Raw genomic sequence first — 13,653 nt, 5'->3', positions numbered from 1 at the left:
GGAGGAAAGGGCTTGCGGGGAGAAGCAGGGAGATCTAGCCACGGGGGCGCGACGGGACAGCAGGTGGCTGAGCATCAGTGTGACTGTGGTCCTGAGTCTGCACGGAGGCAGGCAGTGTTCACGGTTCTCTCCCGGGGTGACGGGATGGCCAGCCCCACAGCAGGCCGCCTACCTCTTCCCTTGCCTGTACACTGTTGAAAGGTAGCTCCCCAGCCTCACGCAGGCAGGAAAGTTAGCTCCCCAGCCCCACGCAGACACCGCCGTAAGAGGAAAGCTCACACGGACGAGGGGGGTTCGAGCTGGGTATGATGGATGTCCAGAGTAACTCAGGGTGGGGGGTGAAACGGGACCAGAGCCAATGAATGCCCTGACAGAGGAGCCCCAAGTCCCTGTGCTGTGTGCTACCAAGCGAGGGATGCAGGCGCACCTGCTGCAGGGTCTCTGGTGGCCCTGGTGGGAGGGGACTGGAAACCACGCCCCGTGAAGAACGGCAGCCACCACAGGCAGACCGTGCGGTTAGTTAGAGCCCTGAGCTCCCAGGCCAGCTCCGCCAATCCTACTCACACGGTGCCCTGAGGCTCGCCCGGGCATGACGCTTGACCCTTGGAGGTCATTGTCGGCAGCGTCTGGTACCAGTGACTGCCACGGGCTGAGCCCCCAGGGAGTGGGCTAAGCTAGGAAGAGCCCTCGTGGAGCAGGGCAGGCTGCAGGCCCAGCTGCGTGTTCAGGAAAGTGCTGGGGGGTGCAGCGGTAATGAGCTGGACCTCCTAGGATGGGTAAACTCCCAGTAAGGACAGCCCCACAAGGACCGGACAGCCCCCTCACAGACAGTTCCCCAGGAGTGGGGGGGGGGGGAGACGGCACCAGAGGAAAGTGGTGAAAGCTACCCTGAGGCAAGCTGAAAGGGCTTCTTTGCTACAGGATTTCCCAAGATTTTCACCGCCTTAGACTGTGTGAACTCAAGCGCTTGTAGAACAAGACAGGTAGGAGGGGCTGCAGAGAGGAGCCCATGGGAAGCCAGTGCTGGGCTTCTCTACTGACTTTTCTGTTTTCCTCTACTGGGGATTTAACCTAATCCTCTTGCATGCATATTAGCTAAACACCCTACCACTGAGCCACGCCCCCAGCCCATCACTGGGGGATTCTAGGCAGGGGCTCTACCACTGAGCCACGCCCCCAGCCCATCACTGGGGGATTCTAGGCAGGGGCACTACCACTGAACTAAAGCCTTCTTTTAATTTTTTTATCTTGAGATCAAGTCTCATGACTTTGTCTTTTGTTTTTGTGATACAGGGTCTCACTATGTAGCTCTGGCTATCCTTACTACCTAGAGCATGCTGGACTCAAACTCACAGAGATCCTGCCTATGCTTCCTGGGGGTTGGAATTAAAGACAGGCACTAAGTCTCACCACTTTTGAACTACCACGTGCTACAGGCTGCCACTGTATGGACAATATATCCATTGCTGTTGAGTTGAATTGTGCCCCACCCCCAAAAGATAGGTTAAAGTACTGATCCTTGGTACCCGTATATATGACCTTATTTTGAAACAGGTCATAAAATAAGCCTGGTACCCAATCAGAGCAAGCAATCAGAACACAGACATACACAGAAAAACAAGTTCAGGTGTTAATGCAGACAGAACCCAAAGTGACCAACCCGATCCACCCGCACCTTGGACACTAAGGACCATGCGAGACTTTTTCCCCCTAAACCTTCAGACAGCACGGCTCTGCCGACATCATATTTCTTAACCTCGGCAGTGCAGCCTGAGCTGATACATGTCTAGATTTTGTGGGTCGGTGGGTTTTATTTTTGTTGTTTTCCTTTTTTTGACAGGGTTTTGTTAGGTAGCACAAGCTGGATTCAGACTCACAGTGGTCCTCCTGCCTTGGCCTCCTGAGTGCTGGGGTTGCAGATATGCTCCAATACATGGAGCACCATTTCTTTTTCTTGTTTGTTTGTTTCTAATAATCTGCTTGATGGCAGCTTGTAATGGCGACTCCAAGAAACAAGCATAGCCGCTGATTCGTGACTCGGGGTAAATGTGTCAACTACAGCACAGGCAGGGTGGAACATGGCTTTTGTTTTGTTTTGTTTGTTTGTTGAGACAGGGTCTCTCTGTGTAGCCCTGGCTGTCCTGGAACTCACTCTGTAGACCAGGCTGGCCTCGAATTTAGAGCTCCACCTGTCTCTGTCTCCGAAGTGCTGGGATTAGCGGCGTGCGCCACCACCGTCAGCTGAAACATGATTTTAAGTGTAGTTCATAGGCCTCTTAACTGGAAGAATCATCTTGTGGGGTGAACCAAGAAGTGGGGCGCTAATTCTCAGGGGTTGTGTTAATTTGCATTTTTGTTTTGTTTTGTTTTCCGAGACAGGTCTCATGTATCCTAGGCTGTCCTCGAACTTGCTATTGATCTTGAACTTCTCACCTGCCTGTTTTCACCTCCTGAGTGCTGGGGTCATAGGTGAGTGCTGGGGTCATAGGTGAGTGCTGGGGTCATAGGTGTGTGCTGGGGTTTGAACCCAGGGCTCTGTGAATGCCAAGCAAGCACTCTACCAACTGAGCTACACTCCCAAGCACTGATTCTGGAGCACTAATTCTGATTCCCAGCCTTTTCATTTAGTTTTGCTTGTCTTTAGGAGTCATTTATTTATTATGTACACAATGCTCTGCCTGAACGTATGCCTGTATGCCAGAAGAGGGCACTAGATCTCATAATAGATAGTTGTGAGCCACCGTGTGGGTGCTGGGAATTGAACTCAGGACCTCTGGAAGAAAGAGCAGCCATCTCTCCATACAGACCCCATCCCTGGGAATGAGGGTGGTGCCTTCCGGCTTCCTCATTACACGCTGAGCTTTTAGAGAATGAACAGAAAGCATGTAGCTCAACCCACCACGACGGGCACTCAAGCCTCAATTTAACCATCTGTAGGATGGGAAGGCACACGGTTGGTGCCTCCCAAGGCTCCCGCACAGTTGCAGAACCACCCGGCACACGGTTGATGTCGTGGAAGGGCCCTCGTGGACCACTTATCCCCACCCTGAGCACGTGCCCTGCTTCTGCAGGTCCCTTGCTGCAAGCAGCAGGGTGCCTGGTGGCTGCCCTTACCTGTGCTGTGAGCTGGATGGGTTGGGACAAGGTGAGCTGTGGGGTCCCCGGGGGCTGGCTGGCGGGCTGTGATGGCGGCAGGTCGCCTCCCCCAGAGGAGGCTGGGGGCTGCGAGGCGGAGGCGGAGGCGGAGGAGGAGGAGGAGGCGGAGGAGGCAGCGGCTGCGGCGGCGGCGGCATTGGCGGCGGCGGCACTGGACTGTTGCACCGCTGCAGCCAGCAGCTGGGCCTGGGCTTGCTGAAGGAGGAGCTGTTGCTGAGCAGGCATCAGCGCGGTGAGCTGCGGGACAGCCGAGCAGGCAGAGAGCGGGGCGGCGGCAGGGACAGAGAAGGCAGAGAGGGGTTAGTACGCGAGTTCAAGCGTTAGGAGACTCATCTTGGAGACAGTGGCTGTGGCCTCGGTGAGACTTGTCACCCGCACGGCCTTCGCGGCAGGTGGGGACCTTCTTGCCTTCTGCCCCGGGGTCCTTCACCAAATACTTACCCCAGCTAGCTGGCTGCCCGTCAACATGAGTTGGGCCTGGGGCAGATGAGGCTGAGCCGGCTGGGGGGGCGGGGGTGCTGCCTGGGCTGAGTCACCACTGGGGTCTTCAGCCTTGATCTGGGGAGGAGAGAGGCAGGGTCCGGGACCCCAGAATGTTAAGTGGAGGCCAGAGAGAATGCCCACCTGTGAACCAAAAAAGAGGGTATACGTGTGGCTGTGGCAGCCCTGGGCTGGCACAGGGGAGCGGGCTAGAGCAGTGGCAAGCGTGACCTGAGGCCTCTGGCCACCTCTCTGGCCGCAGTGTTCTCTCCCTCCCGGAGAGGCCACCTTTGGAAAGCACCTGCCTCCCCCCAGGACTCAGTTTCCCCACCTATAAAATGGGAAGTGTCCGTGCTACGACCCTGGGGCGGTCTCGTGGGCTCGCACATGCCCCTCCCCTTTGCTTCAGCTTGGGGTACAACTCTTTGGCTGTTTTTGCTTTTTGTTTTGTGAGACAGGGTCTCACTATGTCGCCCTGGTTGTCCTGGAACCCACTATGTAGACCAGGCTGGCCTGGAACTCACAGAGATCCACCCGCCTCTGCTTCCTGAGTGCTGGGATTAAAGGTGTGCGCCACCACGCCCCGCTAGGGGTTACAGCTAGTATTTGCCCATTGGAGTAAAATTTTGTTAACGGACTGCAGAGACGGCCCAAAGGTTAAGAGCACTGGCTGCTCTTCCAGGGGACCAAGGTTTGGTTCCCAGCACCCACACGGCAGCTCAACCATGGATTAATAACTCAAGTTCTGGGGTACCTGGCACCCTCTTCTGGTCCTTGTGTGCACCGAGCATGCACACGTGCATATGTGCACACGGCTCACAGACAAGCATGCATGCAAACTCTCACATACATAAAATACAATTATTTTTTGTTGTTGAAAAGAAGGGTCTTGCATGTTTTTAAAAAAAGTCACCTCCAGAAGCTGGGCATGGTGGTGCACACCTGTAATCCAGGCACTTCAGGAGAAGGCAGAGGCAGGAGGATTACTGTGAGAGCCAGGGTAACGAGGGCTGCACATGTATTTAGGACCAGATGGATGGACGGATGGATGGATGGACGGACGGATGGATGGACAGACAGACGGATAGATGTAATAACAACAAATGAAAAAGGCAGCCATGGGGGGGCAGACTGGGACTGGTATGTAAAATAAGATTGTTTTTAGCAGGGCATTGGTGGCTCTCGCCTTTAATCCTAGCACTCGGGAGGCAGAGGCAGGCGGATCTCTGTGAGTTCGAGGCCAGCCTGGTCTACAAAGTGAGTCCCAGGACAGCCTCCAAAGCTACAGAGAAACCCTGTCTCGAAAAAAAAAAAAAGATTGTTTTTAATTTAAATAAAAATAAACTTAAAAAAAGCAGCCATGAGATTGAAAAATAATAAGAAAGGCAATATGGAAAGATCTAGAGAAAGGAAAGGTAAGGGAGAAATGATGTAATTGTATTATAATATCAAAAATTTGCCAGACAATGGTGGCGCACGCCTTTAATCCCAGCACTCAGGAAGCAGAGGCGGGTGGATCTCTGTGAGTTCGAGGGCATCCTGGTCTACAGAGCGAGTTTCAGGACAGCCAGGGCTACACAGAGAAACCCTGTCTCAAAAAAAAACAACTAAAAAATAATTTCTAAAAATTTATTCTGGAAAAAACTCAAAACAAAACAATAAAACCTCACCAGCTGGAGCGGGTATGGTGTGAGCACTTGTAATCCTAAAACTTGGGCGACTGAGGCAGGAGGATTGTGCGTTTGAGGACCAGCCTCTGTGCTACACATTGATGCCCTAGCTCCAAAAATAAACAGCTTGGTACTTCATCTGATTATGGATCCGAGCAGATGATGTCCATGGGGGATGGGGCAAGAGTGGGCGGGTCAAGCTGGAGAACTAAGCAGGAAACCCTGCTTACCCACCCTGCTCTTACTGGTCGCTCACTTCAGAGAGTAAAACGGAGTCACCGTGGACAGCAAAGCGCCTCTGGTCCCGGCCTGAGGATGAGCCGGGGGAGGCTCTGGCGTCTCCATCACCATAATGTGGAGATAGCTTGCATCAAATACATGAGACAGGCCAGAGCCAAGCCATCCTTGACCTCTTCCTCTCCTCCTCAAACCAACAGCAACGAAAACTACCCAGCAGCAGGGCCTGTGGGTCCAGGGTGCGTGGGAGTGTTTCGGAGACGGCCAGTTTGATGAATAACTTATTTTCTGGACCAGGCCAGACATTAGGGGCCATCTGTCAGCTTGGCATCTCATTTTGCAAAAGGAGATCCAGAGAGCGAGAAACAGTTTATGCAAGCAGACACACACAGCAGGTTAACAGTGAGTGACATGTGGCGTGCGGAGTGACATCTGATACACAGAGGCTCGGGAAAGGCTGAATGACAGACCCTGGTGTCTCAGATTATGGGACTGAAGTGTCAGGAGTTTGGGGGATAAAAGGAAGAGGCAGGAAGTGACATTATTAGAATTTGGAGATATGAGTTGGGGTGGCGGTACATGCCTTTAACCCAGCACTTGGGAGGCAGAGGCAGGTGGATCTCTGTGAATTCGAGACCAGCCTGGTCTACAGAGCAAGTTCCAGAACAGCCAGGGCTACATAGAGAAACCCTTCTTGGAAGAAAATGAGTTCGAGACCAGCCTGGTCTACAGAGCAAGTTCCAGAACAGCCAGGGCTACATAGAGAAACCCTTCTTGGAAGAAAAAAAAAAAAAAAGAAGTTGGAGATAAGGACTTTTCCTGGAAAGGATATTAAGGGTCTCATGGCTAGCTGTAATCAACTTATGAATATTTATTTTAATTTAATCTAATTTTATTTGTGTGTGTAGCTATACACACGCCAGAACGCAGATGTGGAAGTCAGAGGACTACTTGCAGAAATTACTTCTCTCCTTCCATCCTATGTGTTCCAGGGATTGAACTCAGGTCAAGCATCTTTACCCACTGAGTCATCTCAATCCACCTTCCATCAAAGTGCTAACTTATTAAAAAAAAAAAAAAGCAAAACCCCAGGGTTTTGCTACATTGTGTAGCTCAGGCTGGCCTCAAAATTCAGGGCACTTTCCTTGCCTGAGTCTCTTTAGGGCTGGAAAAAGCAGCATGTATCACTATATCCAACAGTATTCTTGGGGTATGCATAATTTGGGAATATTCTGAATGACATATTAATAATCCATGTGTTTTGATACATATATTGTATTTTAATATGCAGTTGAAAAACACTGGACATCTTTTTGTTTTGTTTTTGGTTTTTTGAGATAGGCTAGCCTGGAATTCACTCTGCAGACCAGGCAGGCCTTGCACTCACAGAGACCCACCCCGACTCTGCCTCCCAAGTACTAGAATTAAAGGCGTGCATGACCATGCTCAGCTTTTATTTTTGAAGCAGGTCTCAGGCAGCACAGGCTGCTCTCAAATTCTCTAGGTAGTCAAGGATGACCTCGAACTTCTGATGATCCTGCCTCCACCTCCTGGTGCTAGGATTCAGGGATGTACTACCATCCCGGGCTTATGGAGTACTGGGAATCAAACCCAGGGCCATCATGCATGCTAGACAAACACTCAGCCAGCGGAGTCAGTCACTTCCCCGGCCCATTGCTTTGCTTTGAGACAGGGTCTTGCGAAGTTGCCCTGACTAGCCTGGAACTCACTACTGCAGCCTAGGCTGCCCTCCAGAGAGCTGGCATTGAATGCTCGCCCTGGCACACTTGACCGAGATGACATTTTAAGCATCTCACCGATATTGGCTAATCTTCCCTTTCAACCAGTGGAGAAGAGGCCCGGGGTTAGACCCTTCAGCATATGAGGGACTCTGGGTAGAATTTAATAATCGTTGTATTTATTTCCATGGTAAGTGATTCTGGTTTTCCATTCATGAAATTTCCATTTAAAACCCATTTATTCGAGCTGTTGAAAAAACGAAGCCGTTCATGAGTTGGTAATTGCTGAAACTGATTGATGGGTTCCTGGGGGTTGGTATTTTCGTATCACATTTTCCATAATAAAATGTTTTAAAGAATTGAGCCACTTAACAAAATTATTATGTAAATAATAATCCGCAGCGGTGCGTAGATACGTCAGGGATGGAAGTACACGGATCGCTGCAGCTGGGGAAACTCCAGTGCAGAGAGGCGCAGAGACAGATAAGGCCAGGGCCGGAGAAGCCGGTAAAGTGTGGAAGAAATTCCCGGCCTGGGAAGGGGAGGAAGGACCCTTCCTGCCTCCCACAGGAAGCTTCTGCTGGGAGGGGGAGAGATGGATGGGCACACTCCGCTGGAGCTGGGGCCAGCACTAAGCTACGGTCATCTCAAGAGTCCCAGGGGGGTGTGCGGGGTGCGGGGGTGTCTTTCTGACCCCAGCCCCCTGTCCTAGTACAGAGTACAAAAGACGCTTGCTCATCTTGTCCTCTAGGCACTGGGGGCAGAGGGGAAAGTGCGCCTTGGAGGCCACCCAGTCTGCAGTCTGACGGCCCTCCCCTCCCCCAGGGTTAGAGAAGGGGAAACTAAGAAGCCCAGAGAGGGGAAGTGACTTTCCCATGGTCACAGAGCAAAGCTGCAGGGCTGGGCTGAGCCTCACCTCGTCCTTCAGCCACCCCGGGTCAGGGCTCTGTCCGTGCCCCCAAACTCCTGCTTCTCCTTTTAGGCGTCTGAACCTGTTCTGAGGCCCTTACCACCATCAGGCTAAGTGGAGCTAAATGGAGCCCCAGAAGCTCCCTAAGTCCCACATGGCCTAAGAGTCTTCTCCATCACCCTCTCCTTCCCAGGGCTGTCCTGCCAACTTCTCTTAACCCGTTCCTCTCTCTCTCTCTCTCTCTCTCTCTCTCTCTCTCTCTCTCTCTCTCTCTCTCTATGATGGGGTACAGAGGTGCTTCAGGCCCCTTTGGCCAGGGAAGTCGGGATGGGGGAGGAGCCTTGGCTTCCTGTTGTTATCGCCCTGGGGCTCTGGGGGGGATTTCCCTGGCCACCCCCACCCCCTAGGGAAGGGGAAGGAGACTGGGTGAGTCACACAAGCCTAGGGCGGGAACCCAAGGGTGAGAAGGGGCAGGAGGAACCTTGTCACCGGGTCCTCTTGCAGGATCTGGGTCCAGGGCAGACAAGCTGAAGATACCATTTGTCCCATGTGCCAACCCCTTCCCGGGACTGTCTCCAGGGTTCTTACCTTGGTGCTGGGGCCAGTTGGGGACACAGAGAATGGGGAAGCCTTATTCTGGGGGTTCTGTGAAGAGAGAGTTGGGGCAAGGAGATGAATATGGGGTCGTGAAAGGCTCTCTGGACACCTGCCCCCCACTGACAGCTCTGCCCTTCCCTCCCCTCCCTCCCTAACGAGTCTGAGCCATCCTGACCTGATGGTTGATGTCTGGTCCATTTCTCTCGGTGTCTGTAAAGGGATAGAGAGGGCATGTTGGCAGCCATTCCCACACACCGCTCCCATGCCACCTGCCCACTTCCCTCCCTCCGCCCACCCCCACTCACCTGTGTGCTCGGATGGGGAGTCCAGACTCTGCTTCTCGGCCTCCAGGGGCTTAGACATTCTTATTTCTGGAAACAGAGAAGGAGTGAAGATGGAGGGAAGGGAGAGGAAGCCGGGAGGGCTCTGAGGTCCTCCTTCTGCTGACTCCCACCCCCCCTTGTCTTTCCCAACCCCACTCCTACCCCGGACACTTCAGAGAATCTTTCAGAGGGCTCTGGGCCTCTGCCCTCCCCTGGAAGGACAAGAGAGGGCACCTCCAAACAGTGGTACAGGAGGTGTCAGCTACTGCGAGGCCCTGGGGGCGGGGTGGACTCACGAAGCATCAGCTGTCTGGGAGGAGCGGAGGGGTTCCATAAAGGAGCCGGTGCATCCTCTGCCCCCCCCCCCCCGCCGGTGGCTGAAGCTCTAGACCTGCCATACCGGGTTTTGGGTGAGACGTGTTTTCCACTCTGAGTAGGGCAAGTGAGATGTGACGGGGTGACTGGAACGCCCAAGCAGAGAGCTGTCAGGGTTAGGGTGTGATTCAGGCATCCTCTGAGCCACCATTTTCCCTGTCCCCGTGTCCCCACGTCCCACAGAACTCCCACCGGGCTTCCGTCTTGCCGGATGTCACAAGCCTGGCAGCCCCACCCCGCGCCTCTCCAACCCCAACGCCATCGCCATCCACCTCTACCCCGACCCGGGCCTTCAAAGCAAGCCTAGACATGGCTCCGGCAAACTGGAATCCCAGCTGCCCTCTTAAATCTACACACATTCTGCCGGGCTGTGGTGGCGCACGCCTTTAATCCCAGCACTCGGGAGGCAGAGGCAGGCGGATCTCTGTGAGTTCGAGGCTGGGCTGGACCGACAGCCTCCAAAATAATACAGAGAAACCCTGTCTCGTAAAAAAACCAAACAAAAAAACAACAACAACAACAAAAAACTACACACATTCTATAGTTTCCAGGACCCAAGGAAGCAGGCAGGGAGTGAGCCAGGCACCAGAGAGACAAAAGTCCTCCCCGTGCTGGCGCCCGCCCTCAAAGGTGCACGGCTGCCACCACCCAGCACAGAGCTGAGCAGGACACACGAGCCACTGGCACTAAGATTCCCCATTTCACGTGGAGGGCGCTGTGGCTCCGAGGGTTTTCACAGCAAACCAAACCTGCTACCCCAGCCGCGGTGGGTATCCTGATTGCAGCCTGGTGCACCTGGATCCGGGCCCCTGCTTCTAACGTGGACCCCTCTGGGATGACAGTCCCCAGCCTCATCTTCAGCAGTCCAAAGTCTGCACTCATCATGGTATCAACTCCTACCCTGCCTGGCGCCTGGGCCGGACCTGGGTTTCAGCCTCACCTGCTCTGAGTTCCCTGACCTCAACCCATGCCCAAGATGTTCAACCCACACTCCAAGTCCTTCCGGTGACCTTGGCTCCGGATGGTCTCTGGCTTTACTCATGACACCCCTCCTCAATTACCCAAAAGCCCCAGCAGAGTCACGAAATCCTGCCCTACCAAAGAAGGCACCCAACTCCAGCGTGCTCTGCACCTCATGTGGTGGCCGAAGGCAGGCAGGCTAAACCTTAGAAAGGATCTGTGCACCAAGGAAAACAGTAGGAGTCTAGGATTGGGAGGATGAGGTGAAGTATAGCCCACTCTTGTCAGATTTCCTAATCCAAAGCTGGTCCCAGGGGGCAGGAGGGGGCTTGGATCTTAAGATCAAGTACTGTTCTTTTTCTTTTCTTTTTTTTTTTTTTGGTTTGGTTTTCTTGTTCTTTGGTTTTTTTGGAGACAGGGTTTCTCTGTAGCTTTGGAAGCTGTCCTGGAACTAGCCCTTGTAGACCAGGCTGGTCTCAGACTCACAGAGATCCGCCTGCTTCTGCCTCCCGAGTGCTGGGATTAAAGGTGTGTGCCACCACTGCCCGGCCTAAATCTCACAGAGGACTGGAGTTCAGTTCCCAGCACCCCGTCTGGCAGCTCACAACTGCCTGTAACTCCAACTCCAGGGGATCCAAAGCCTGCGAACATGTGCGCATACTGACCCCCTCACCATATACATAACTAAAGAAAAAAAAAGGTCAAGTCGGGCCTTGTGTGTGTTGCTGGTCGGAGTGTGAGTAATACAAGGCTCTAGGGACAGTTGGGGACATGGCCACTGCCTGTGAGCCAGGTCCTCCACGTCTGCGTAGCCGGTGAGCAGAGCAAACTCTGAGCGTGTATCTCAGCGGCAGAGTGTTGTAGCATGCACAGGGGCCTAGAATCCATTCCCAGCGAGCTCCAGGACAGCCTCCAAAGCCACAGAGAAACCCTGACTGGAAAAAAAAAAAAAGGCGTGCGCCACCACTGCCCGGCATAAATAATTTTTTGGAAACTCACAAAAACAAGCCAGGTGGCAGTGATACACGCCTTTAATCCCAGTGTCCAGGAAGCAGAGGCAGATGGATATCTGTGAGTTCCAGGTCAGCCTGGTCTACAGAGCGAGTCCCAGACCAGCCAGGGCTACACAGAGAAACCCTGTCTCAAAAAACCAAGTGTGTGTGTGTAAGAACCCAAAGAGCCCAGGAGAGGCATCAGACCACACAGAGCTGGAGTTACAGATGGTAACACAGGCAGAGGCAGGTGGATCTCTGTGAGTTCAAGACCAGCCTGGTCTACAGAGCGAGTTCCAGGACAGCCTCCAAAGCCACAGAGAAACCCTGTCTCGAAAAACCAAAAAAAAAACAAACAAACAAACAAACAAAAAGCAAAAACCAAAAAAAAAAAAAAAAAAAACCACACACACAAACCAAACGAACTGCTTAGGCCCCCTATGGAAGGCAGTGGATCTTAGCATTCTCTCTTTTTTTTTTTTTTTTTTTTTGGAGACAGGATTTCTCTGTATTGTTTTAGAGGCTGTCCTGGAACTCTGTAGACCAGGCTGGCCTCAAACTCACAGAAATCCACCTGCCTCTGCCTCCCGAGTGCTGGGATTAAAGGCGTGCGCCACCAACGCCCAGCAGATTTAGCCTTTAATACAGTTCCTCATATTGTGGAGACCCCCAACCATAAAATTATTTCTTTGCTACTTCATAATTGTAGTTTTGCTACTGTCATGAATCATAATGAGCACTTACTAGGAAAGACACGAGGGAGCCAACAGGTTTTCCTATCTCAGAGCTCACCAAGCTGGCAGCTTAAAATCCAAGCACTTGGCTCTGTTACGGGCTTGTTTTTTCAAAACAGGGTTTCTCGGTGTAACCCTGGCTGTCCTAGAACTCAGGCTGGCTTCCGACTCTCAGAGATCCACCCGCCACTGCCTCCTGAGTACTGGGATTAAGTGCGTGCTCTTGTTTTGTTTTTGTTTGCAGGTGGTGCCTCAGGCGGCCTAGACTGGCCTTGAACTCTTTATATAGCTGAAGATGACCTTGAACTTGTGATCACCAGACCCTGTTTGCGCAGTGCTGAGAATGGAGTCCAGGACTCTGCACTAGGCAAGCTCTCTGCCAGTTGAGCTAAACCCTCAGTCCCTTGTTTGTCTGTTTGTTTTGAAACAGGACTTCTTCAGCCCAGGCTGGTCTCAGACTCATAGCAATCCTCCTGTCTCAGCTTCTGGAATGCTGGGATGCCTTGTTTGTACGTCATATTTCAACGAAGCACAGAAAGGGCAGAGCATGGGTGGGCCTCTCAGCGGGACATGGGGCGCTTGTCTTTCGTATGCACGTCCTTGGTGAGATCATTACCACCACCCCCAAGAAATAAGTGACCCAAGAGACTACCGGGTCAGTAAAATGCTCGCTGTCCACGCATGAAGGTGGAGTTCAATCCTCAGCACCCATGTAAAAAGCCAGGCACAGGTTTTTTTTTGTTTGTTTTGTTTTGTTTTGTTTTTGTTTTTACGAGACAGGGTTTCTCTGTATTGTTTTGGAGGCTGTCGGTCCAGCCCGGCCTCGAACTCACAGAGATCCACCTGCCTCTGCCTCCCGAGTGCTGGGATGAAAGGCGTATGCCACCAACGCCCGGCTGTTTTTCTTTCTTTCTTTTTTTTTAAGATTTATTTATTATATATACAGCATTCTCCTTGCATATAATATGCCTGCAGGTCAGACAGGGCACCAGATCTCATTATAGATGTCTGTGGGCCACCATGTGGTTGCTGGGAATTGAACTCAGGACCTCTGGAAGAGCAGTCAGTGCTCTTAACCTCTGAGCCGTCTCTCACAGGTTTTTAATTCCAGCACTGGGGGGAGGTGCACCCTACGGCCAGCTGGTCAGTCAGCCCAGCCTAACCCACAAGCCCCAGGTCCCAGCGACAGACCCCATCTTGGAAAAGTAAGTTGAAGAGTTGGCCAGATGGTTCGGGATAACCATTCCGTTCTCGCCACTAAGCCTGAGTTCAGCCTGGCCTACAAGAGCTAGTTCCAAAACAGCCTCCAAAGCCACAGGGAAACCCTGTTCGAAGCCCCCCAGCCCCCCAAAATGTGAAAAACACCCTGAGGAGTGACACTTAGGTTTGATCTCTGGCCTCCACAAACAGGGGCATATACATGTATATGTAGTCACCCCGCGCACTGGCACACACATGTAATAGAAGCTAAAAACAAGCC

General features: G+C 52.6%; 1 protein-coding gene across 12 annotated transcripts in view; it reads right to left on the bottom strand.

Moving 5' to 3' along the window:
• Nucleotides 1-13,653, bottom strand: part of Pou2f2 (POU class 2 homeobox 2) — an 84,393-nt gene that overhangs the window by 18,483 nt on the left and 52,257 nt on the right. For 4 of the 12 annotated variants that reach the window (XM_040734411.1, XM_040734410.1, XM_040734412.1 and 1 more), the window contains 5 exons: nt 9,095-9,160; nt 8,965-8,999; nt 8,781-8,837; nt 3,598-3,780; nt 3,115-3,393 (listed from right to left, as the gene is read on the bottom strand). In XM_040734411.1, coding sequence (XP_040590345.1) covers nt 3,115-3,393; nt 3,598-3,780; nt 8,781-8,837; nt 8,965-8,999; nt 9,095-9,152 — 612 coding nt within the window. In that variant the 5' untranslated portion in view covers nt 9,153-9,160. The remainder of the gene's footprint in view (nt 1-3,114; nt 3,394-3,597; nt 3,781-8,780; nt 8,838-8,964; nt 9,000-9,094; nt 9,161-13,653) is intronic. The other 8 variants (XM_040734417.1, XM_040734418.1, XM_040734421.1 and 5 more) reach the window with 3 other exon arrangements.

Source organism: Mesocricetus auratus, unplaced genomic scaffold (assembly GCF_017639785.1).
Source record: "Mesocricetus auratus isolate SY011 unplaced genomic scaffold, BCM_Maur_2.0 Super-Scaffold_100038, whole genome shotgun sequence".
Taxonomy (NCBI): domain Eukaryota; kingdom Metazoa; phylum Chordata; class Mammalia; order Rodentia; family Cricetidae; genus Mesocricetus; species Mesocricetus auratus.
This window is presented reverse-complemented; position numbering and strand designations above follow the sequence as displayed.